The sequence below is a fragment of the Watersipora subatra genome, chromosome 4, assembly GCF_963576615.1.
Source record: "Watersipora subatra chromosome 4, tzWatSuba1.1, whole genome shotgun sequence".
Lineage (NCBI taxonomy): Eukaryota > Metazoa > Bryozoa > Gymnolaemata > Cheilostomatida > Watersiporidae > Watersipora > Watersipora subatra.
In genome coordinates, this window is record NC_088711.1 from 3794726 (window position 1) to 3820991 (window position 26266).

The 26266-nt window shown below is 39.3% G+C and overlaps 1 protein-coding gene across 1 annotated transcript; it reads right to left on the reverse strand.

Annotated features, from left to right (window-relative positions):
* Positions 1–1730: 1730 nt before the first annotated feature.
* Positions 1731–26260, reverse strand: LOC137393038 (rho GTPase-activating protein 5-like). The gene is made up of 25 exons (XM_068079423.1): positions 26144–26260; positions 22496–22611; positions 20044–20376; positions 19685–19899; positions 18808–18925; positions 17760–17875; positions 16818–17041; positions 15111–15320; positions 14751–14937; positions 14416–14525; positions 13972–14124; positions 13168–13282; positions 12740–12863; positions 11970–12165; positions 11437–11607; positions 10936–11196; positions 10308–10465; positions 9733–9874; positions 8952–9019; positions 5067–5273; positions 4281–4768; positions 3656–3833; positions 2899–3108; positions 2332–2437; positions 1731–2197 (listed from the first exon to the last, which is right to left on the reverse strand). The coding sequence occupies exons 2-25, from the start codon at positions 22575–22577 to the stop codon at positions 2008–2010; spliced, it is 4362 nt and encodes a 1453-aa protein (XP_067935524.1). The 5' UTR covers positions 22578–22611; positions 26144–26260; the 3' UTR covers positions 1731–2007.
* Between the last annotated feature and the right edge of the window lie 6 nt (positions 26261–26266).

Consider the following 26266-nt stretch of genomic DNA (forward strand, 5'->3'; position numbering starts at 1 on the left):
ATGGTTTTACAATATGTGCACGGAGAAACAACTTCGCAGCGAAGGTGCTTATGAAATTTCGTTTTTATGAGCTTCAGAAGGTAAGCACAACTCTTGTATGACGCTAGTTGTGAGTAATACAGTAAGTATATTAATTCCTATTGTTAGCTCTTTATATTCCAAATATGTTTTATTATACTCTACCCGTGTGTTTAATTATACTTTGTGTATATTTAAGCAAAGCATTTCATCCACCTGCTTATGACAATTGATTGTGTATTTTACTTGAACAAAGCTAAATTATTTGTTTAGCAAATGTACACTTTTCTTGCATTATTTATTGGTAAGTAATCAGTGTTGTTCCATGCTGTAACCACCCTCTAAGCTTAACTCACTACATATTTAAGTTTTTTTTGTAGCAAAGATTAATCTTTGAGAACAATACAAAACTACAAACTTAAAAACTAACTTGTATTTTTTATATTGAAGTAGCAAACAAGTATTAGAGGCAGTGTTGTTAGTTTCCTACATTTCTCCAAAAGCATCAACAGTAGTGGTTCTTCTAGCAGTTTCTACTTACTGGTATTGAGACTTATTGGTATTGGTACTTAAGGTATGAGACTCAAGAGAAGTGCCTTTCAACTTATAACAACACATCAATTTGGAGTTGTAATTTTTGTCACCTTGGGTTCAAGGAACAAATAACCCTAAATTAAGAAGCAAACGCACATTCGCTCACGACTAAATAAGGTACTGCGATGGAAGAAGGGAATGAGAGAAGCAAACATTACAATTCTCATTCACAAATTTTGCTGACTGGATATATGTTACCATTACACAGATAAGCGCAGCAACAGCTATTGAGTTATCTCTTGTGTAACAATTCAGTGAGTTGTCTTCAAGGTCCAACAAGCGCTTTTATTCTAGCACCGTTCTTTTTATCTTTACAATTTGAAAAAAAACAAATTCACTACACCATCCCTACGCCATCGCTACACCATCCCTACGCCATCGCTACGCCATCGCTACACCATCCCTACGCCATCGCTACACCATCCCTACGCCATCGCTACACCATCCCTACGCCATCGCTACACCATCCCTGCGCCATCGCTACACCATCCCTACGCCATCGCTACACCATCCCTACGCCATCGCTACACCATCCCTACGCCATCGCTACACCATCCCTACGCCATCGCTACACCATCCCTACGCCATCGCTACACCATCCCTACGCCATCGCTACACCATCCCTACGCCATCGCTACACCATCCCTACGCCATCGCTACACCATCCCTACGCCATCGCTACACCATCCCTACGCCATCGCTACACCATCCCTACGCCATCGCTACACCATCCCTACGCCATCGCTACACCATCCCTACGCCATCGCTACACCATCCCTACGCCATCGCTACACCATCCCTACGCCATCGCTACACCATCCCTACGCCATCGCTACACCATCCCTACGTCATCGCTACACCATCCCTACGCCATCGCTACACCATCCCTACGCCATCGCTACACCATCCCTACGCCATCGCTACATCATCCCTACGCCATCGCTACACCATCCCTACGCCATCACTACACCAAGTGTTTGGTGTTTCATCAGGGTTCCAATTTAATTCAAAATTTTACCTTATCTTCGCATGACGTGAAACAGAGCTTCTGATTCTTATGCATGGTCTTGTTTGATAACAGTTTATAAAGCAAGCCGATGATAATGAAACTGTATATATAGTGTCCAGTAAAGGCTTCCATATATTTCACAAATGTTTGTCTATAATTTATGAAAAAATTGTAACAGATTAGAGTACATCAGTCTCCACTAAGGAAAAATAAACCACCGTGAGAAAATCAAGCGGCGATGTCTTGACTTAATTTTAGCAGAAAATAAAAATTGGAATGCTATAATAAATGAATATAAAACAAAAAATATATTCATCTCTGTACATAAAATAGCTATACAAACTGTACACTTGCCACTAGAGTATAACTTTCAACTGCCATTAATTTTACACTTCGTGTTCGTTATAAAAGAAGAAGCCATGCTGCTCAATGAGAGTGATTGAGATATCTTGCATGGCCTTACCCATTGTCCTCATGTCATCCACATTACTAATCGTCGGGCGGATAATTGTCGGCCACCAACAGATAGCCAAATTTTTGCTATCCATGCAATTCGTTTCACTATTCTTGCTAATTCTAAAACAAATACAACATTGAAAATAACGGTGCTAGAGAACAATTAGAATAGCTGACATAATTACTCTAACATAGTCTACTTTGAGCCGTTGGTGAGGCTTTCTAAGATACAGGCGGGTAATAGCTGCACTTACCTGTAGAGATGGGTGACAAGGTAGCGTAGCACTTCATGGTTTGCAGGAGGCAGCTTCTTGACCACACCCCTTAGCGCGAGCAGTCTAGAGCTCTTTTCGGGTATGCCTGCAATATAATACAGTAGTCCTAAATCTGAAATCAAGCAACGGCAACTCAGCTACAATCTCTAGGTTGTTTAAGAAGTAAATCATCTAGCATTTACTTCTTGAACAACAACATACTCATGACAAAAGCAATCTCGCCACAAACCAATAAGGACAACAGCTATGGATGGTAAGATATTGATAGCGTAACAGATGTACTAGCGCATCCTCACCATTATCGCTAATGTCTCGAGCTCTGCCTAGAAAACAATAGTATTCCTGCAGGTCAGAAACTGTAACAACTAAGTAAGGATTTCAGGTAAAAACCATTTGCTTAACCTAGCAATAACGACTACCCTTATCGCTAGGCCAGAGCTACTGAAGATTATAAAGGCTGTAAGGCTCTCCTCGACACTATAATGATTGTATACCATGAACTCTGTTTCAGAACAAACTAGAAATGGTGAAAAAGGCTATGCTTACTATCAGCCACGACGAGCTCTTGGTTGAGGTGAATGGGCACAAGCGGTTCGCTCAAATCACTGAAGAAACCTTTTAGTGCCGTGGCCACAGCATTCACGTTCACTTCAATGTTGGCTATCTCTATTTCTTTGTCATGCAAAAACATCTCTTTAAGCAACTCAACTTGGGTAGAGTTACCAGGCACTCTGTAGATTCCCTCCACAGACAGAGCTGCAATATTACAGCAGAAATTAGTCTTACAAGCCATTTCACATCGTCGCCATGCAACCCTTGCAGACCCAACAAACTTGAGAGAGTAAGGTATGAATGTGTTCAACTGCAGTAATAATTAAATACCTTAAGTGTGGCTACTGAGAATGGATGAACACATTCGCAAACCAGACATACAATGTACGATGCGTAGCAAATTTGAAATATTCATTGCATATAATTTTTATACATTATCCCCTTTTGCACGAGTGATGAATGGTCAAGAAGCATTATTACATCAGAATGTTTCAGCTCTTCCTCGAACAGCTAGCTATCAAAATCTCAAATAAGATTTGTTTTGTACCTCCATGCTTGAAGGTACAAATATTATAAAACGCTATAATATTTCTGTTCAAAGCTAGCACCAGCAACTCTAAGCTACCAATAGCTAAAGAGCATAGGCAGTGTTTGCTGCAAGATCGTTAGCACAGGTGGCGATTATACATAAAAACTTCTATGAATAAAATTTATGCTTATCACTGTAAAGTCTACTTGCGAGACAACAAACCTTCGGACTCCAGGTACTTGACACAGAGTTCAACAAACATTGGAATAAGCTGGCCTTCATTTTGTACATAGTCTTGCAATGTCTTCCCGCTGCCGCGGTTGCTCAGGTAGCTCTGCCTCTTTAACCTTGATTTGACCTTCCGCTGTACAGATTTCTGTTTCTCCCTTAACACTTTTGTCTGCAGAAATGAAAAGCAAGTTCTCCAACCATTAAAACTATTAAACACTTGTACATATAATCTCAAAGTGTCACCAAGAGGTTGAAAGGTACAAACAGCTCCTGTCACAGCACAAGCAGCTTCATCTAGCTTTGGTCTTTTTTACCAAGCCTAAGTTTGTTATAAAATAACAAATTATCCGGATGCTTCCCAACAACCTATGAGAGGAGAAACTGCCTTCAAAGTAGCCCTTGATAATAATTATCATACTACAGTGTCTCTACGTATATAATAAGCTAAAGTTGTATTCAGCTGAATAACGCTAACTGATAGCCGGCCACTCAACTTCTACAGCTTCTGCTTATGCTACTTGTTAACATAATAAATCCTAGCTCTGCTCATAAGAATATTCATATATAAACTCGAGGTAGCTAAAGGTTATTCTCACTCACTTACTCATGAACCTACCTCTTCTTTTTGTTTTCGCTTCATCGACTTTCTTCGCTGTTTGTCAGGGTCATTAGTAGTGACGCTGTTTTTGAAGCGCTCGAGTAAGCTTTGTTCCTCATCTTCTCCTTTTTTCCGTCTAAGAGCTCGTAATGACCGGTTGCGCTTGACATCAGCATTCAACCGCTTTCCTTCGTCTCCCGCACTCTCACTACCCTCTGACGGTGTCTCACTTCTCATTATACTCGTAGCAGAGCCAGTTCCATTCTCTAAGTCTGCATTCACTCGGTTTAAAACGATTCGGGGAAGTGAGTTACTTTTTCGCTCAGGTGTGCTGGAAGCTTCACTGCGGGTATACATCGGACTGAGAGCTCGACGGCCCATTTGAGGGCTTGTGACACGTGGTCCGTTTCTGACATTGAGAACCCGTCGTCTAGAAACCGGGCTTCTCATTGCCGCACTTCTTTCCAATGAGCTCATGTCTGACTCTGAGTCTGTCTGTGGGAAGGCTGTAGCAAAGAGCACAGGCTTTATATATGTCTAATCCATGACAGAGTAATACTACTATTGGATAGTTTTAAGGCAGAAACAAATTTATCCCACACAAAATGCTTTGTTCTATGAATGATCTATAGATGTCTGCCTAAATTTCTAATTTTAACTGATTATCTAACAATCATTATAGAAGTCGTACAGACTGGTCAGATACCATGAATAGTTTTTAAAGAGCTGAGGAAAAAAGACTTTACATGAAACAAGATGACCAAATAAAAAGAGTGTCCTAATAGGCAGAAGACTCCCACTTACCAGGTTTGTACTGAAAGTCCCGTTTGAAGGTTGACTGAACCCTTTGGATTTTGCCAGCAGGCAAGGCATCTTGTACCAGCGCATACTCTTCGCTTGTATCGGAGAGTGCATCTGGAGGGTCAGCATAGTCTAGCAGTTCTATTCGTTCGGCTATAGGGGCGTGTATCCTATCCTTGTAGTATATATCATTGTTGTCTGCCCAAGTTCCTTCAAAGAAAATTCAGCAAATGAGATTCGCATTTTTGTAAAACAGTGCGAAGTTATACCTTGGACCAAAGATGGGTCCAAGCCTTGGGAAGCAACGCAGAAAACTAAAACATAAATCCTAAACTTGTAACTTGTGGACAGTCGTGCAGACAGTAGTGGTGCAGGTCCGTGATTGAAGCCTCGCTAAGGATGTCAGCCTCGCATCCTATCTTAAAGTCATGTATGTGCCTGAATATAATGGTGAAACATGACGGCAGTGTCATAAAATCTGATGTTTCTCAGGGCAGCAACAAGTCAACTTGTCATTAGGTAGCGATACAATATATACAAAATAAAGGTCTCAGAATAGTCAGATGGCCAACCAGACCGTAGCCTGAGGTTTAGCGTGAGTGTGGCCCAAGGGCCAGTCAGAAGTCTTCTATGAGTTGTTTTTTTCAGACCTTGGTTTTGACAGGAGAGGCACTTTCCTTATTTAATTATACACATATAAAGATATTTGTTACAACTACAGACCATAACAGCACCTCAATAACTGATACTAGTCTCTATTCAGTGCGCCATAAAGATTTACTGTAATTCAGTGAAGGAGGAATACCAACCTTTCACTTTTTAAAGGACTTACAGAGGCTTCCATATTTATTCAACAATATGGAACTAAACGTGAGTTAGCTGCTTAAGAATAAAAATCATGCAACGATGAATTTATTGTATACTGCCTGCAAAATATTTCCGAAAATATATTTTATTATCTGAGCAATTGTGCCTAAATTCATCACTAAAAAGTAATTGACAGACACATGCGATAGGCAACCAACTCCTTGTTCAAATCAAGGGCTTCTGTTACCGTTTCACAAATAAAAATTAACTTTTCAGTGTTTAAAAAAAACAAATGTAAAATGTATTAAATAAAAGACCAGCAAACTCAGGCAAAATAATTTAGCAAAAGCAGTTACAAAACCGAAATTTTTAAAAAATTAATATATGTATTAGCAAAAAAGTTTTATTAAAGTAAGACGGTTGACAAATCACTATTTTTTACTTCTGTTTGAGCATACACATGAGTGAGACATTATAAAGGCCAATTTCTTAGCACTTCTTTGTAACTGCAAAGGGTTTATAATATTAGTTATCATCGAGAGTAAGTCAGTAATACAGAACACGAAGGAGTAGAGCTAGCACCATCAATAACATTGCAGAAGTCACTTTGCCTGATAATCTGTTTGGCACAGAAATATAATTAGTGATACTTCAGAGATGAGAGCATTCAGAATAAGGATGGAGAGACACAAGGGGTACTCTGACAACAACATCTAAAGCCAATGCACGACAAAGACAAAGCGTCGACTATGACAAGCCTTGCTCTGACAAGCCCTTACAACAATTGGGAGTACCATTGAGCAGAGAGCGCACACCCCAGCCAAGGAGGTCTTGTAGGGAGTAACAGCGTGTCAGTTTCCCTCCCGGATGACTCAATGAAAAACTCGATAAGGCTCTCTCAGTCAGTGACAAATTGGGAGATGGGAAAGCTTCCAAGGAAACCATTTTTTGCAGAGAAATCGAAGCTCTCATTCGTCGAGAGATTAACCGCCCTACACAAGCAGCCATGCTAAGTCAACGACAAATACACCTCCTTTCTTTATTTGAGAATATGAATGTTAATAAACAGTAAAATAACAGTACAGTGGACCCTCGCCATATGATTTTAATTTGTTCTAGTGTTAGCATCAGAGAGGGCATCGTATAGAGGGATACAAAAACCCATAGTAAATATCTAATGCAAACACCCCCTGGGAAAAATCATCAAAATTTTATATACATACTCTTCATATTAAAGATTCGTGACAAAATAAGATGTTAACCTTGGTAACTATAGTTACCTACAGTAACTTTAGTGTATTTAGTGGTTATGATCTGCAATAAAATGTAACGTTACAATATACTATGCGCAGTACGCACCGTAGGGAGTTCTTACCTTCGAGGCAGACGTATAACATAAACGTTGAATTCAACTTACCGTACTTTTCGGACTATTAACCGCACCCTTATATAAGCCGCATCTGCTTTATTTTCAAAGAAACAATAATAAAACAATACATAGGCCGCACCTTTGTATAGGCCGCAAAACCCAGGACGGTGATTTTTAATACGGCAGCAACTTTGCTAGTTGAAACGGAACAGTGCTTCTAGGCACTGTTCCGTATTACCGACGCTTTTTTAACCCAGTGCCTAACGGAACAGTACCGCTAGGCATTGTTTCGTTTTTTCTTTCACTGCTAGAGGCCCATTAACCGGAGATTCCGATTGATGCGCCCTAGTGGTGAAATAAAAAACCACAGAATAGCCGTACCCTTATATAAGCCGCATGGCTCAAAACATCAGAAAAAAGTAGCGGCTAAAAGTCCAAAAAGTACCGTAAATGAATTTAGCTTACTAAACACATACTAAAAGCTAAGTTTTGATATGCATTTTCAACTATATTACTGAATTTCAACTTTTTCATCACTAAAACTTTATCACCCATCTGTTTTCAGTTTCGTTTTCACTTAATAACTGATATCTAATAACGCCTAACTGAGCAAGATCGAGCATCGTATCTCTTTCATTTTCTGTTAGAGGGATTTCGGTAAAATGTACATCGGCATATTTGTTATTCCGACGTAATCAGCACACCGACTGCCAAATTTGAAATTCAACAGAAATTTTTGTTGATACCGTATGGTGAAACTTATTTCGTATGTTCTACATCATAGGGCAAAAAAAATTATATGACAGGGTCATCATAACCTGAGGGCGCACTGTATTGGCATCAGGGAATATGCTGAAAAATATACTTCTTGGTGAATACAAACAGCTTGAATATTTTGCAACAGTATTATATTACTGAGATACTCTAGTTTAAAGGAATACAGTCATACCTCGACATACGAGTGCTTTAACAAATGAAAAAATTGAGATACAAGCAAAATTTAGAGCAAGATACTGTCTTTAGATACGAGAAAGCTTTGAGATACGAGCATACAAGTTGGTTCTCAATGGCCATTAAATGGCCGAGTATACGAGAGGCCGCTTCTGAGAACAGCATCAACCGTCTTTCTCATCATATCAGTTCGAAATTTTTTTTGATAAGGTTGGCTAAAAGTTATAATGAAAGCAAGAGAAAAAGCGTCTAACCAGAAACAAATTATTGTGTATTAAAAAATTAAGCCCATGAAAAAGTTTAGTAAAAGGTGAAAACTTAAATTTAAATTTAGTGAGCTAAATCCATTGCAGCTAAGTTCAAAGTTTATGTTACCTAACATCACAAAAAGTCCAGTACACCAAATGCGTTGCTGTCTCTCACGGTAAGAACTCCATTCAGTACTATACATAGTAATGTTACATTTTATTGCAGATCACAACCACTAAATAAGTAATTGTTTTGTTTTGTGAGCATAGGTACTAAATTACAAAAATTAAAAACACGCGTTTCCATCGTAGTATCCTGTTTTAAGTGGTTTTTTATAGTATGGGAACGAATTAATTTGTCTTTAGTTACTTTACATATGAAATATTGCAATTGACATACATTACAATGTATGAGCTCATTCCCAGAACGCAGTAAGCTCGTATGTTGAGGCATGACTGTATTTTGCTAATGAGTAACATTGGTAGAGATGACAACTCTTTAAACCCTCTTACCTCCAAGGTAAAGAGCTCCTCTCGAGTCAGCCCAGTGCTTCCGAGAACCAGAAACCGTAGAAGAGTATCTAGGAAGATAAACCACAAGATAACGCCAAATGAAAAATGCCTGACCAAAAACAAATATTGGTGATACAACTTTGGGATGACAAAGTAAAGACTCGTGCCATAGCTACACATATACGGCAGGTTGTTTATTAAACACTTTTACAGGAAACGAATAACTTTAGTTAAACGAAACCCTAAACACAGATACATATAAAAAACAGTTAACGTCATTCAATTGATAGCAAGGATGCCATGATAGTCACTAATGAGTTTTCAGTGTTGCAAACAAAATGTCAACTTCAATCCTTTGCCTTCACACAGAATAGCTTTTTAGAGCGACTGGAATAAATGATTTTATTTTTCAAAGAACAAATTTAAAAAGAAAACTTTTGCCTAGTTCATAGCGACATTATTGTGACTGATAAACTTTTCTATGTTAATGGAATGGTTCATAGACTACCCACACTAATACTTCATGTCTACTGTCATACTACATGTCTTCTACTAAAACCCCGGTCTAGTAACAGACAGGATACTGTAACAAGCACTTTAGAGGAGATGTCATACTTGGGTACAGTACTTCATCAGTTCATCCTATTATATATAGAAAATTCCAGCCTTGCTCCTAACGAGTCAACATTTGAGTGTCAATTAAAAGTCAACACTGTTAGTTCTACTACGACAAGCTGCGGCCAGCATACAACTAACAGTAGTTTGGTATTGAGTAACTCACTGCGAGACCATATCGGGAGAGGCAGCGGAAGTTGCCGAATTGATTGAGGAATCCATAGCCATGGAGTTGAATGAGTCAGAGTGTTTGGTTAAATAGCGCTCATGGTAGTCCCAGACCTCCTTCAGCAAGCGGCTGTATGGCGCTGCAGAATATTCCGACAGCAAACTTAACGTTTGGCAGCCTATCTAGGAATGCTATGGCTATAAATCGGATGAGTGTTTACAAAATATATATAATAATAATATAATATATAATAATATATATAATAATATAATATATAATAATATATATAATAATGTCTACATCGATAAAACTTCAGCATTTCAACAAAGCTTTGACAAACAGTTTGTGCTGCATCAGGTCACAATTATACTGACGGTTCAAAGGAACGAAGCCAGCACTATGTGACTAACAATTTTATCTCTTCAGTACCCAAGTAGGTATTTTAATACGATTGGTGTCAGCTTTAGGAACAAAAGAACAACAATGTTAAGCGCATTAATAGACGTGGGAATGCTGAGGTGACAGAACTGTCTAGAGATGGAAGCCTGCTACCTCATCACAACTGCGCTTACATTGATTATGAAAGTCGTTGGTGGTGATGAATAGACTGTGGTTGCCCTCCGCGATCAGCCTGCCCTTGTTAGTTAGTGAGATAGAGACATCATTGTGAATAGAGTCATTGACAGCTACGACTAAGCATGGCACGGGTGGCATCTTTGACATGAATGACCTGCAAGCGGTAGGTAGCGGTTCAAAACTTTATAAAACAAATTCACAAACATTGAACATGGAAAAGAGAGCAATGAGTCATGCAAATTGTACTTTAAGCTATTCCACACCATTGGTTACGAGCTTACCGATATCACCGTAAGAGATTTATTGAAATCATGAAGGTAGAACCTGTGGTTCACCTTCGCTCAAAAAAGGTGAAACACTTGAGACCTTACTGAATGATCGCTTAACAACCTTAAAGGTGTTGTACATAGTAGTTCATTAGCTTTAATGACGCGCCATGACCTTGATTTGACTCAAAGCCCTTCGGTTTAAGTTCCTTTTAAAATTGACACAGCTGCATGTATGAATAATGTTTGTAAATTAAACATTAAATAAACTATTGTCAGCCCAGTAATACAACAGACAAGTAAGTCCAGCGACATATATGACATTTATGACAGGTGGCAAGTAGTAATAAAGACTAACTGAAGTATAGAGCAGGAAGCCTTCCTCTTAACGGAGTAGCAAAGGATGTAGCCATGGCAGTATTCATCCCTCAGGAGAGTGGCCTCGTGATAAGATGTGAGGATTACCTCCACCTTGCGTTTCACGTCTGATATGTACGTGTCAAACTGTATGACATGATACCGGTCATTGGTGACGACTGTGCACGACTGCATCTGTAGGAATGGCTGGAGGACTGTGTCGACGGAGAATGGATCAGCACACATGTGGCACATGAGGAGCCTAAAGCAGCCAGCAGTATCAGTGAACACCCAGCCACTCAAGTGAAGGTAAGCAGACGGAGAGAGAAGAGCATAGTGCTGCGCGGAGAAACACATTTCCTGATGAAGCTGAATAATTAAGATAAATGATGACGATATTTGAAGTGAAACACGGATACACAGACTCAACTGAGTTCTGTTAACCACAGGTTTAGTAGAGAGAGTGCTTCTGACTCCATCTAACTAGCCAGTCATATCCTACCTCATATCCCCAAAAGGAGATTTGTAGGGTGAGTCAACGCAGTCATTGCTAGCCATCTGAATGGCTATATCTCTCATCGCCAGAGGAACTTGTGTTTCATAGAAGTACCCATCTATGAGTAGATGTTCATGCTCGGATGGCTCAGGCACGTCAAGGAACTCACATCTTAGACTGAATGACACAACAATTAGGGTGAAGAGTCTGGTATAGACACTGCCCAGCACGCTACATACACTCACTGTAAATGAGTGTATGTAACATAAACAGCAGTGCTTGTCTAAAGGCACAAATACTGTTGTCTACAGAGAACACATACACTACCGTTTCTGTAAACTAGAGACCGAATCATGAATATTCTAGACCAAGGCACTTCACAAACGATACAGAAAGGGCTGCTACTGAACAATCTATAAACAAGAGCTGTTTGCAGGACAACCAGGAGTAATTTAGGTATGCTATAGTAAGACTATTCAGACATATGGCTAGGATGGCAGCATTCATCAGACTAGCGAATAGTCAGCATAGGGACAGACCTGCGAGCAAGTTCAAAGCCATTTTCTCTCAATATTAGGTGTTCTTTTTCTGGCAAGTTGCGGTCATATGCCTTGATGAGAACCACGGGTAACCCCTCGTACTGCAGCCTGTCATCATTTGCTGCCAGAAATGTCTTGTTCACCGAGTCAATAATGAAGGCAAGAGTATCAAATGATGAGAAGACACAGAGAACACCTGCAACAAGTAGAAAAGTTTGATGTTTAAAGAATGCAAAGTAGAATGATTCATGTATAAAACCAATATTGCTGATAGCGCAATGCAGACACATACTCTATATTCTTTGTGCTACAGTAGCCACTCGCTATGGTAATAGGGCATAGTTCATATTTTTACCAAGCTGATAGGACACAAGAAATAGTACTGGGAAAAGCAGTAAACAATCTTGATAATTTTGTGGAAACAGCTGAAAATTGGAGTACAAAAGGGTCGTATGAAGTCATGGTATACTAGAGATATGATGAAGATATAATATCAGCAACTGATGCCAGCATAATATGCATGACACAAGGATAAACCGAAATAAAATACAACATTTATAGGTCAAATATGTTACACAGTTGATGAAAATGACAATTCACTATCATGTCTAACGCACATGCTCTCCACTCAGCAGCTCATGACCGACCCGATGTGATTGTCATTGATTCCCTGTGAATTACCAATGATTCATGACTGATGATGCAATCATGGAATTCCCCAAAAAGGTAGGAATTGTGAAATGAGGAGGAAGGAGGAACTTTCTTCTCACCTTGTGGCACAAAACCAGGTGTTTTCAGAGAGTTTTGAGGTAGACTAACATTTCCTTCAACCACTCGATAGTCGAGACTGTAGACTTTGTTGTCAAAATGGTACTCATCATCGCTGTAGTGGTCCTGCAAGGATATCACACGCGAAGTGCTGAACAGACTGTGAGCATTAAAGTCGTATCCATTGAACACGCAGTTATTATTAGCGGGAGAGCAAAGTTAAAACTGGAAGGAAACATTGCAGCCCTCACAAGTCATCAGATTCTACTCATATGCTGTAATAACCAATAATGATAGTAACAATCTCTCCACGTGAATATAAGAACTATTACCTATTTATACACTGAAGAGAGAAAACGGCACAACAATAACTAAACGGAAGAGAAAAACAAAAAAGGTTTAACGAAATAGTAAAAGTGCAAGCTCGTACCCGTATCTCATTGATTAGGTGGCCAGCAAGACCTTGTGCGCCGACAATCGCCAAATTGATCATCTTTTCCTCGGGGTTGGGCGACCAATCGAGCACGGCTGCATTCCCTTGACTTCTGCAATCGCAAGATACGTGTTAGTGTCACCTGTTTTATGCTGGCTTCCGATACAATAAACAGGATTCTGGCAATAACCTTAGAGCATGCTTAAGATGCATTGGTTTAAGTTTATCAAGAGATGCGGATGTCAGAGGATGTCAAACTAACTCGTGAGTCAAACCAGCCGTGTTGGCTGAGCCTTAACCATAACGAAACTGCACAAGTTTGTAAACCAAACCATAGTTGAATAAATGCCAACCGGAGAGATAATTATAACATGGAGTCACAAGATTCCACTTGGGCCAATTAGAAGAGCATAGCTCAGACATTAACAGTTTATCACGAGTGCTGAAAAAAAAATCACTGCTAAACATTCCATTAAATGGCTATTAAAAGTATCCTTGTTAACACCGTGACTGCTACTTCCTTTTTGCCATGTCACAAGTTCAAACATGACCATAAAATATGCTAAGTATCAGATGATGAGTTAATGACGCGGCTCTATGGACCAGTTTATGGTTTTCTTTCAGCCTAAATTATCAAGTAAGTGTACAGCAAAGAAGCTGTAAACCAGGAGAGTCTACATCATGGGCCCACTTCTAACCAAAAAGATCATACCAACCAACAAACTATATCCACCAGTGGCTCTAAAAATGGCTAGAATGAATTTGGCAGCAGTGAATCGAGTGCAAGTAAATGAAACTAACCGTTTCTGTTTGGCACTGAGAGCCTTCTGGAGGGACAACTCCATACAGTTGGGTCGGTAAGGGCACTGTTCCTTGATTGGATACTGTAGGAAGCCCAAGTGGTTGAGCATGATCACTTTCCGATCTTCCTCACAACGACTCAAGGCCCTACACCTGCGTTGGACAATACCGGGTCAAGACTATCTCCCTTATATCATCTCCTCTATTTTCAATTCCAACATTATCTTATGAACCAACTTCTCAATAAAATAACTAATGATCTTGATTAACAGCTGATACCTCAGTTTGGAGTTGACAGCCTGCCTTGACAGAACCTCATGACATGCTTACCATTCAATATTTTATCATGTTCAACAACTGTGGAGCAAAACTATCAACATTCCTCGTCAACCAAGAAAATATTGCAACGTCACAATCAGATCTGGTGAGAAGAGAAACACTTACTTTGGCTCAGAGCGAAGAAGACCCATAAGCACCTCAACATCCTCCTGTGTGATAGGCGTATCAGGATCCTCATATTTTGAGAATAGGTCCATCCTCTCATAGAGAAGCTCCTACCAAAATGGACTATTTTATAAATTATCAACATCAATCAATCGCATCTACACAATATCATTTGGGAAATGGCGACTACTTGGCATACATAAGAGTGGTGACGGTAAATGTAATGTTTTAAAAACACGCAATATTGTACATAGGATAAACTGCCTTCTCTAACCCCTCTAACAATCATTAGCCAGAGATTTGACAGTAGGTATGTACGACAATAGCCAACGTACAAGAAACTCTCGCTTAGCCCTGTCCCTCAGCTCCATTTGCACCTTGCGGTAGACCTCGCTTCGGTCCGAGTGTGAGAGCCGATCATAGCAGTCTCGGCCCAAGAAAAACACTTCCATTTCTGCTAATTCAGCTCCGGGCAGAATATTTTTGTTAATCGAAACAAGATCGGCAAATTGTTTCTTAAACCTACAAAGAGTAAGGCTCATTTAGCGTAAGATTCCTACAAGAAAACAAGAAACCAACATTGAAAATTGTCTATTCGTAAATATGAGGTCAACTGACTGTGGACCATGTTAAACAAGTCAACTCAGAAAGATTAGTCTCATATCCTGTTAGAATCAAATATTTTCATGGCTTACTCTTGACGCTTCACTTCAGCCTGCAAAGCTTTCACATGCTGCGAAAATATCGCCTCAACTTCCTGTGATGCAAATAATCGAAGGGGGAGCCTCTGGTCAGACGACTCCAAGAAGTCATCATCATCTGACCAGGACTGTCCAGGACTGTTGACGAAGCGCTGATTGAAATCGGGTCGTTGTACTACCGATCGCACGCAGCTCTTCCATGACCTGCAATACAAGATAACACTTTTTGTGATCGGATAGGTGGCTGTAAAGGTGAGGGCCATGGCTTAACCATTATAACTCTACATATATCGAAGACCAGATGTTATGGGACAGGAGATAATATTCTCAAGCATCAGGCATAGGCCTGCACAACTGAACATAAACCCTGAGAGGCGACTTCAAACAGTAGTTGAGGCGTCTGGACTGCGACTGATCCTATCTGGTTAGACACATCGAAGAGTAGACTTCTAATTCCCTTATTATCCAGACCACTAACCTAATATATCATGGCAATTCTCAGCCGTCGAACACGTGTGTCACTCATCAAACGGACTCGGTGCAAGCCATTAGACGAGTAAAAGATTTACCTGAAAGTCTCAGGAAACTGACAAAAAAATAATAAATTGATAAATATATAACACGAATTATTATTACTATCATTACATTTAACTCAGGACTGAGTGCATCGAAGGCTCAACATCTTTAACCCTTTTATCTACTACATAACATTTATATTTTCCAGTTTCCTTGACAGTCCTCTGGAACAGAGTGCTACCGAAGTAACCTGATGTGCGGTAACGATAAAGTGCTCCTAATTAAAATCTCTAGTCTGTGTCAGGTAACATCTTACTCAAGAAAACCTTTGCACAATGCACTTTTATGGAATGATTTAGTGGGGTGAGATCGACTTGTCAGCATGAGAAAGAGGGACCAATCACACTGAGACATCACAGTGAAGGTGAAGACAACTGCGGAGAAGAATATTGGTCTGAGGTTTATTGATTCTCAGTAATTGCGTGATTTACAATGTCAACCGACTAGGTAAGCCGTGGATAGAGAATGTTTATGAATTTAAGACTTCCGTCTGAAAGACAATAGGGGAGAGTGTCAACTACAATACAAGCCCTACAGCTTTTCTCTAACGGTGTCAATTTGTCCACTCGAGCGGACAAAGCTAACGCAAGCTCTCTTGTTCATACAATGCTGTAGGTAGTCATACGTTCCAATATTGCAGTAGTCACTGCACTCGTTTAACCAGCGACAAAGCATTGTCGACAGTCATTTATTAACATTAACTACTAGACTAGTATCTCTCCTGGAAGTAAACAAATCTTTAACAGTTTGTTCAGACACTAATTCAATTTAACTATGACCGAGTTGGCACCCTTGCCGCCACTCGGATTGATAGGGCACCACAACAAGTCAAGAGTAGATATCATATATATTCTACAATACAAACAAGACCACTCTGAACTGGGTCTTATCTTTCATCATCTCCATAAACAATAAGCAAATATTGGCTGTGCAGAAAATTACATGGGTGAAATATGAATTGGACAATTCTCCTTCACACATGGCTCCTTCGTCTGCATACGCCTCCAATACATTTTTGGACACATGAAGTGAATGAATAAAGCAAATGGCATGAAATTCAGCAATATAACTCTATTGCTAGCAAGAGTCCTTGACTAGCCTGCTGACAGCCTACATGGCACTAACCTGCCTGCAGCGGAGGAGAGCGTGGGAAAGAACTCCTCGAGGAGTCCGGGGATGCGGCGCAGGTACTCGGCTTTTCTTCTTGTGATGTATTCATGCCGCAACTGAGCGACTCTATTCACAAACACATCTCTCGCTCGCCGCAGGCCGAGTAACTCGACAAAGTGATTAAAGTCGTCGTACTTGGACAGCTCACCCTTCCACTTAGGCCACGCAGCCCTGTAGTCCTGTAAGAAGTCACAAATCATTAATCAACAGGTATAAGAAGAGCAAGAGAGGAGGCTGCGTGTCTACCATCAGTCACATAACAGACAGCCTTCACCATTCGTCACACATGCCTTACCACGCTAGTGCAATGAAGACTATCTTGAGGTTTACTCATCTATTTTAGACTAAAATCGACTCATGATCTGCACACGGCTTGTATTGAGTTCAGAGCCCACGTCAACAGATAAATATTTGCCAAGCTTAATGAAACTCTCAGGATCCATTGAACAATATTATAGTTGTGAGTAGACGGAATGCAGAGAGAATTGTGAGCTAGCAAGAGTCAATGGAGACACGAGTGCTGGCTTGACAAATCGAATCAAAGCAAGCCGGTAAAATTGGAAGGGTGAGAGCCTAAGGGCAGGCATGAACATGCCCTTATGATCCTGATATAAACTCTTTCGATACATAACATAACTGATTAGCGCACTATGTAGTCGCACTATGTAGTCTGCTTTACATGTATTGACAGACAAGCATCAACGCAACCACGTCTAGTGCCCAATGATGCTTGTAGAATATACTGAATGCGGTATAAGAAGCCACCAAGAATGACAAATGTTCCGGAAGCTTCCTAACACAGACTTCCGACAGAGGCCTGACTTCAATAGGAATAACAGATAAACCGGGTGTAGATTTTATCTGACAGCTAGACAACGAAAATAGATATGAACATACTGTAACGTTTGAGCTGAGAAGGTTTCCATACGCTTGTCTCGCTACATCGAGCCGTTCTTGTCGAACTCTGTCCGACTCCGCGAATGAACTAATCTTGGGTCTTGCTCTAGTTTTATCTAGAAATATGTGAAATATGTGAGCCTATCAATCACGTGGCAATAGTGAGATGACAGTGTAGCCGGCAATACATAAATTTGCAATTAGTGAGTAGAACATAACAGAAGGGATGGTGATGTATGTAACAAGATAAGTAGTGAGCAGACAGAGAAATAGAACCACCCTGAGTGAGAGGGCAGCCAGACATTGTGAATACCAAATTATTCCAAACACCTGCAGTAAATCCAGATAGCAAGGCAATGAACTAACTACGCTATTACACCGGTTCGATAGACTAGTGTTAGTGAACTCTATAAATATAATAGCAATTATAATACACGCCGAATGGCGCCTGGATTGCGCAATACCCCAATTATACACTGCTGACAAAAAGTAGAAAAGACAAAAAGTTTTAATGCTTCCAGCACAATCACAATTGAACTTTGATGTTTTTAGCTGGAGAAACATGGTCTGCTATGAGTTTCCCATAGTCACAGACAAATGTGACACATCTTTATTGTCGGCAGCAATTATGAGAATTTAAAAGCAAAACCCTTCATTGTCAACTACAAAGTGTGGTCTTAGCAATGGATATGGGAGGCCAACATAGGATACACCTACAAACTAGACAATGCACTGAGTGCAAGCGGGGAGGCCTCAACGTGGCTGAAACCTAATATCTTTAGAATGTTTGTTTAATTCAAGAGCCTTTTGTTACAAGCATCCCTCTGTATCAACCACATGTTCCTTAATCACTCCCATGGGAAAATATTTAAAGCGAAACTAACCTTCCGTCTGAGAAATTCCAGTCATTATGCTAAGTCAAGTGGGCCCATTGTGAAATCGTCATTGGAATGCCGTAGAAATACTTTGAGCACAGCAAATCAGAAATCGCATATTTGCAAAGTAAACATAGTTGAGAGAGAGAGAGAGAGCTATGCCCGATACCTACCTATTAGACTAGCTAGCAGAAGAAAAGGGAGTTCACAGTTGACATTTGACATGGCTGACGTTTCGACAAGAGGTATCGAGCTCTTATATTCCCTTTTCCCGAGCAGCTTTTGAACTTCCTGTAAAAAGATTGGATTGACACACAGTTACACATCATGGTCTGAGTTGATAGCACCATGGTTTGTAGCTAAATACCCATGGGGCAAGGATGAGTTTGACCTTCCATAAAGGTCATAGTAAGTAGGATGGAGGTGTGGGTTGATGGATGGGTGTTTGGGGGGATGATATGAGAGAAGAGAAATTGCATGGAGAAGCCGTTAATAGATAATAAATTGAGATTTGGTTAAAGGGTATCTGTAGGACAGAAGGTTTGTTAGGCTAACATTCCTACCCACAATAACAGCAACACAATCAAGATAACATATAACAAACACATTATGCCTACCCCACTTTCCCTGTAGCCAACAGAAGCCTCACAGCTCACACTCGCATGGCCCAGAGTAATAAATTTATTGCATAATATGTTTAGGCAAGATAAAATGGTGGAGTATTTCCAAAGATCTAATCAACACAATCAGGCTATTTTAGCTCAGAGTTTATCTCATCCTCAATCATCTGGAAAAGCCCAAAATCATACTCGTCGCACGATCAGTCAGGCGCCAGGGGAGACAAGTTTAAAAGATGCTTTAAGATAGCATACTATGATGAGAGCCTGTACATGGAGAACTCTTCTACTTATTGCCACAGGTGATAGCTGGATAGTGACAAGTCTGCCACAGGTGATAACTCGATAGTGACAAGTGATAATGGGGTATGAAAATGACAAAATATGAATGAAGATGCAACTATTACATCAAATAATTATTATTCACACTGACCAATATGACGGCTTCACTGCCCTCATCCATTTTAGAAGCCGCTACAACTATGGGCTTTTTTGTTTTCATCAGCGTTGAGAGCACTTTGTTCACGAAATCCAACTGCGCTTCGAGCGACCTGGTCTGACTACGAGAGACATCGACAACGCATATGAATCCTTGAACTGTCACTTTTCCTGTCGGAAATTTGACTCTTTCAAACTGATCCTCGAGCCCTGTGTAAAGAAGTCAACCGGGTCAAGGCCAGGAGAGATACACTATATAAGGGGCTAGATAAGAGCCTGAATTGGCCTGGAAGACCAGCTAATCACCCACAGCACAAGAAGATAAGGTCAAGTATCATTTGGGCATGGACTTACCCAGCTGATCACGACAGATGTACATCAGCTTGTCAGCCGACTGAATCCTAATTTGGGAGCAGCGCTTTAAGTATGACTCCGTTTTCCCTCCCCGCAGAGGGGTGAAGGTCGTGTCATCTAAGAACTCTGTCTGTTCCACCACATGAAATGTTTGTTCTGTGCCATCATCTGCCATGCGAGTTGTTGGGCCCCAGTAGAGCCAGTGGTCATTGTTAACCACCTGCCCGTTAAAGTCTGCTGCGCTTAGTAGAGACGAATGGTCTGTATAGAAATCATCTTCTGCTGGTCGGACGAAACGATTGCAGAGGCAGCCCTTGCCAACACCCATCGTACCTAAGCAACAAATAAAGGCTAGAAGCAAGCGAAGTATTCGCCACTTTTGTCATACCCATATTAGTAGGCCATAGGAATAGACTACTAAAGGCTGATGCACACTGGGAAAATATTGAGTGAATTCGCAAATGGATGGATCTACAGGCGTTCAAGTGACAGCTGGCGCGAATGGTCAACTTCAAGGCGTGGTCACACGAGCACCGAACCGACGTAGGATCGGTTCGGTTCGGAGGCTGGTTCGGTTCGGGGCACATGTCACACGGCCACCGAAGTAACTTCGCTTCTTAGATACCATACGTATAGAGACAAGACACGGTTTCATTAGTAGTTTTTATGTATTTGAGTTAAATATTTCTATTGTAAACAAAAAAACTTAGGAACAATTATAATTACACAGCAGATTTATCAGAAGATCGTTCAGCTGCTCAAAATAAATCACTCGATACAAAGATTTTGCTAACCCTTCCCATCAACATAATTATATTCTTTTTATTAACATATGAATGTTTTTCTATGCTGAGTACATAACAAACAAAATCAGTCTTTATCATAGTACTGTGGTTTTACATAAATAAATCAGTCAACGATACTTCATCAGGATGAATATGACACATTACTTATATTCCACACGAAAGAAAATCACAACCATTCCCTTACATTTATGCAAAACTTAAGTGCAACATCTTACATTTATGCAACCCAATCACAAGTCCGGGTGAACCTTGTCGTAAATTGCTTCATGTTGTTTATTTAACGAAATAAAAGTATCGTCCCATTTCTTTTTTAACTTTACTCACACGCACGTAAGAAGAAATGTGACGCGTGCTCGCTAGAATTCTAGAATTTTAACCAGCCAATAAGAGCAAGGGTTCGGCACGAAATTTCGAGCAGTACCGAAATAGTTCGTTTCGGTCAGAAATGTCCTCAGCCGAACTTTTTAGAGCTGAAAACGACGTCGTTTTGCGTCATTTAGTTCGGTTCGGTGCCCGTGTGACCACGGCTTTAGCATACTCGGTTTATCATGATTGGCCGGCTGATTGCAAAGGGTTTGTATTTAAATGAAGCCAGAAATACACCAAAAGAAATTAGATCAACTTATTAGCTTACTAAAACCAAGTTGCTTTAAAAGATTATGATGCCTTTTAGGATGAAAATCGTTTAAGAAACAAAATTCTTAAAAGTAAATAGGCTGCAACCAAATACGCATGTGTGTAATTCTTTACGAGCATCGTAATAAAAACTGACTCCTGCAAATGTCAACGACAATCATGTTTGATGCCTCGCAGAGCATTTGATGCAAGACTGATGATACTACTAGTGGCTCATAGGGCCTCTAACAGTAATCCCTCTTCACTTCCTTGTTCAGCTTTCGTGGCTCAGTGCTTGGTGAGGTAAAGATATTCATTAAAACATTAAAAATTCAACAAAATAAATATAAATAAAATAACTTGAATGCATAAAATAAATACTCTCTCATGCTCCTGCCTAGTGAAATCACTCCGTGAGCATAATTGTGATAGCAGTTTTCGGGGTTTGCCATTTCCCTGCTACATTTTATGAAATTTAAAAGTGCTCGAATTTTTCAGGTTGATTTATTTCATGAACATAAGTTATTCTGTACTTGGCTGATTTTTATTGTTGGAGGGTGAAGTTCGTTCTTTGAGTAACAATATAGCAATGCAAATAGCTACTACAAATTGCTTGTAACCCAACATCAGACTATTAATTCATGGCTGACACTTCACTAATGGTACTGAGGCCAATTCTCAATGGGCCATCTATTTGTCAAGTCGTCAGAGGAAATAATCGCTACACACCAGCTATCTATTTCGTCAGTGTTCGTAACCTGGCCTTTACACTTGAATTGATGTATTAAATCAAAATTTCTACTGCGCAACAGAGGGTCCTGCATGAAATAAGTGATGGAACTTGTATTGGCTACTGATGAATGTTAGGGAAGCTCGATAGCAAGTAATAACTAGATGGAATCTGGAAATGCCACTCTGTCGAGATGAAAAAGTTTAAGCTTGGGAGTTTGGTCAACTAAGGTGTCTAGAATTACTTAAGATGAAGGCTGCAATACATTACAACACACATACTAACAGCTGGTCTACCTCACCTTTGACAGCTTCTGTGCCTGATAGTCCTACCACTGCTGTCACGTAGCTGTGAGGCACTGAGGCATCTTTTTTAGAGGCCATCTTTAAACGGAACTCACATCCAACTGTCAAATGACTGAAACACAACCATAAGCTTTTCCTGAAGAATTAAGGCTAATGCAAACTCGACTTATTTAAAACTAGCAATTATTTGTTACACTATTAGCATCGATTTTGACTGGCAACTTAACTATTTGTAAACTGATTATCGCTGCAGTAATTCAATGGGACTCATGCTAAAAAGAGAGGCCACCATCGAGGCACCGGCAGTTGTCGGGCATGGCAGTCAGACAGGAAGGAATGATATTAGACACTTTCTGTGAATGAAAAATGCCCTCACTAGTGCAATAGCATCCCATGTAACCAAAAACCTGCAATGAGAGTTCATGGAGATCGAAGGCTTACATAACCGTGTCGTAACCAAATTATGATAGCACTATTCACATAAGTGATGGGACACTGTCTTTGGTAACTACATTATTGCAACACTCAATGACCTCTAAAACGCATTCATCACGCTTCAAATGAGTATTTCAAGTTGTGAAGTAGGATTACTGGATATACAGGTTAAGAAATCATAAATTTTAGCCATACAACCTTCCATACATTCTCGAGTAACCATAACCCTCCTCTTCCTGGAATAGCTATGAGGAAATTTCAGATATAAAGTGAAATAAAACCGCAGGTGTAAGAATAAATATAAAAACTATTGCAACACTCTCTAAAGCTGAAAGGCGTATAGCATGATTGTATTAGTTAACCCACCTAATTAGCGGCCTAATTAGGCTATTTAACTTTTGGATTGACCATTAGTCACCACCTCCTTAGAATATGAACCTATTATAGTGGTTGAAGGTTGAACGCTTGAGTCTTTCTAAAATTGAATTTTGGTATTTACTTTAATCCTACTGTTTACTCAAAGAGAGCGCTAGACAAAAGCTTATGGACTTAGTAAAACTACTTCCGTTCTTACGTGGAACACTCACGGTGGCCGTTATAGACATCAGATCTCTAACAATCCACAGATTGGGTCACTACCAGTGAATGACAGAAGTCATCGATGTAATTTGTAATAAAACTATGTTCATTGTAAACGCTGCAGTTTGCAGACTCATACACTTGGGACAGATTCATGTAAGCAAATTAAAAGTCGGAGAGCATTGTTATTCTCAGTTTGGATACCGCCAACCATATCAAATTCATTAAAATTTTTAGCTTTCAGTTTCCAGACTCACAATGAAATTTTTGTCAGAGTGTTGCTTAAGTATTCGGAAAAAAGAGTATATGAAGTTTGATCGATATGAAAAGGCATGCACTGAGTTATCTACTTTTTATTCAAAACCTTTGGTACTACTCTGTACAGCACACATATGTATACTTAACTCTTAAATGATTGAGATTTTTGATTTTTTATAGAATTAAGTGCTATACAGAAAGAATCCTAAATTTACAGTAAGATTAGCAAGTCTTTAATGAAACATTTGATTTTTAATTGCTATGGGTTAATTTCTTTACTAGGATCTCAATATGATTAGAATTTTCAATGCATTGCGCAGAGTTGTACAATCAAATCCATCTCGAGTACTGAAAAGTATATAATAAAAAAATATATAATTTTTTTAGTTATAGGAATGAGAACTTGATATGAGAACACTCTGAGATACTTGATTCTTTAATTCCCTTTTATATCAGTAAAAGTAATGCAATCACAATTGTTATTCTAGATATGTTTTTACCAAAATCAGGTGTCTAGCATCATCAATAACTTGACACTAGTTTGTAGCTAAATAAAATATCGCATTAGAAGACCTTCAGCTGTATGTTAATAGCAGAAGTCTGACTTATGAACTAAAAAGCGATGATGCACACCACTTTTATCTTCTAATATGGAGTGCACTCACTTGCTCAAGAATGATTTAGCCATATACTCACTTGTGGGGCACTTCAAAAAGTTCCTTTCATGCAAGTAATTAAACCAGCTCCATATCACATGGCAATTCTTCCTTAGTTAGAACAACAATAGCAAAAAATCAAAAGAATGCCCTCATACGGCATTGATAATTGAGATAAAAACCTTTTAAGTCAGCAGACTGATTGTGTGTCAATCTTGCTGTCGCAATGCCATACAAAAGTAAAATATAATGAAACTCTAAAGATCTTGACCGGTGTCATAAAAGGGCTCTAGACAAGAATAATAAATCCTGGCTTCATGAGAGTGCGAAAAAAAGGATTGAAATGGATATTCAGTAAGCAGGCATTTATTACGATCATTTTTTACTTTTTACTGGATACCGGCCAGCTCAGGTTTTTCACCCAACAAACAATCTAAATTCTTGGTTTGTTGATGGATACAATGACTAAATTTCAAACAGAACACCAATGTTTTAAAATGGATAGCCAAGAATATGATGTCTCCTCAGGCACATTTTAAAAACCTATCATGAGACCTGGTGCATGCAGTATAATTCTAGATCCTAATAGTTTCTAATTTTGTTCCTTCTATTGTCAATTTCATGAAGTGCTACAAAATATTATTTAGGGTTAACGTTAAAAACATGCAACATCTACATGTAACTGCCCAATCTGGAAATATTAAGACAGACATTCAAATTATTTGCCCATTAAGTTTTACGGATTTTGTTTCCTCAACTTTTGAAGCTTTCAAAGTAACTCTCGGATCTACCTGATGTCTCATAGTGCTAATAATTGATCAAGTTGCAATACATATTTGACTGAATTAATTTATTAATTCGGTCTACAATCATTAAGATGTGCAAGGTTGAGCTCAAATTATGATCAACAAATTATATCATTAACTATGAAGCTTTAAAGCCTAAGCATGAAACATGTGCTGTTTGCTGTGAATTTTTAAAACATACTTAATTGTTGGGTGTAAGATGGAGTGGTGTAAGGTAGAAATATTCACTGTGGCATGTAATATGAATTGCCACAAAACATAATTAGATTACAGTTTAGAAACAACCGACAATGATGCTGCGGATCAGAGCTTTCCATTTTATGTCTCAAGTGGCTCAAACAGACAAACTTTTGACTGTATAGAAAAATTTGAGGAAAAACTTTATTGCTTAGTTCTGAAAGTGTTTAAACTTCCTGGTATCTTTTTCAAAAAAAGTTTCAACATATTTGCACCATCATACTCTAAAATTGTCAATAAAAGTCTTGAGAGCTAGCACTTTAACAATCTCTGATGTTGTTTGGATTCTGATATATTCAAGTATAGGGATCAGCTGATCTGTTCACTCCAATGTGACAGCGACACCACTCGATCTACTATGCGAAAATATAACGTGGATCTTTGTAGCATATCTTGATCTTGATAACTTTGTGGCATATAGATGGACATTGTTGTTGTTGTTGAGAAATATTTAATGTTTTTGTACCCAGGGAGTCTCACTAACGAAACCACCAGTTCTCAACACCAATAAAAAAATGTTAGTAGCCTGAAGGCTTGTAAGTAAATACTTCACAGCCATGAATATGTAATTTAAATTTGTATTGCACAGGAACAGCATCGAAACCATGTCTGATATAAGTAGTAACTCGGTTTCAGTTTTGCTAAAAACAATAGCTACAGCGTAAAGACATACCTGTGTGTCTATTTACTGTCATCTACAGACATGCTCGAATATCGCGCGTTATCCCTTATTAACTGTGCGAGTTGACTGCTTAATAAATATAAAAAAAAACTTTAATTCAGCACACTAGCATGC

Bases quoted from the DNA above. Each gene is read 5' to 3' on its own strand.
- LOC137393038 (XM_068079423.1), bottom strand. From the start codon at position 22,577: ATGGCCTCTAAAAAAGATGCCTCAGTGCCTCACAGCTACGTGACAGCA. The intron at 15,321-16,817 runs GTTAGTGCCATG...CTTGTATTGCAG, and splicing joins CTCTCCTCCGCTGCAGGCAG to GTCATGGAAGAGCTGCGTGC. The intron at 2,198-2,331 runs GTAAGTGCAGCT...TATTTGTTTTAG, and splicing joins CTTGTCACCCATCTCTACAG to AATTAGCAAGAATAGTGAAA.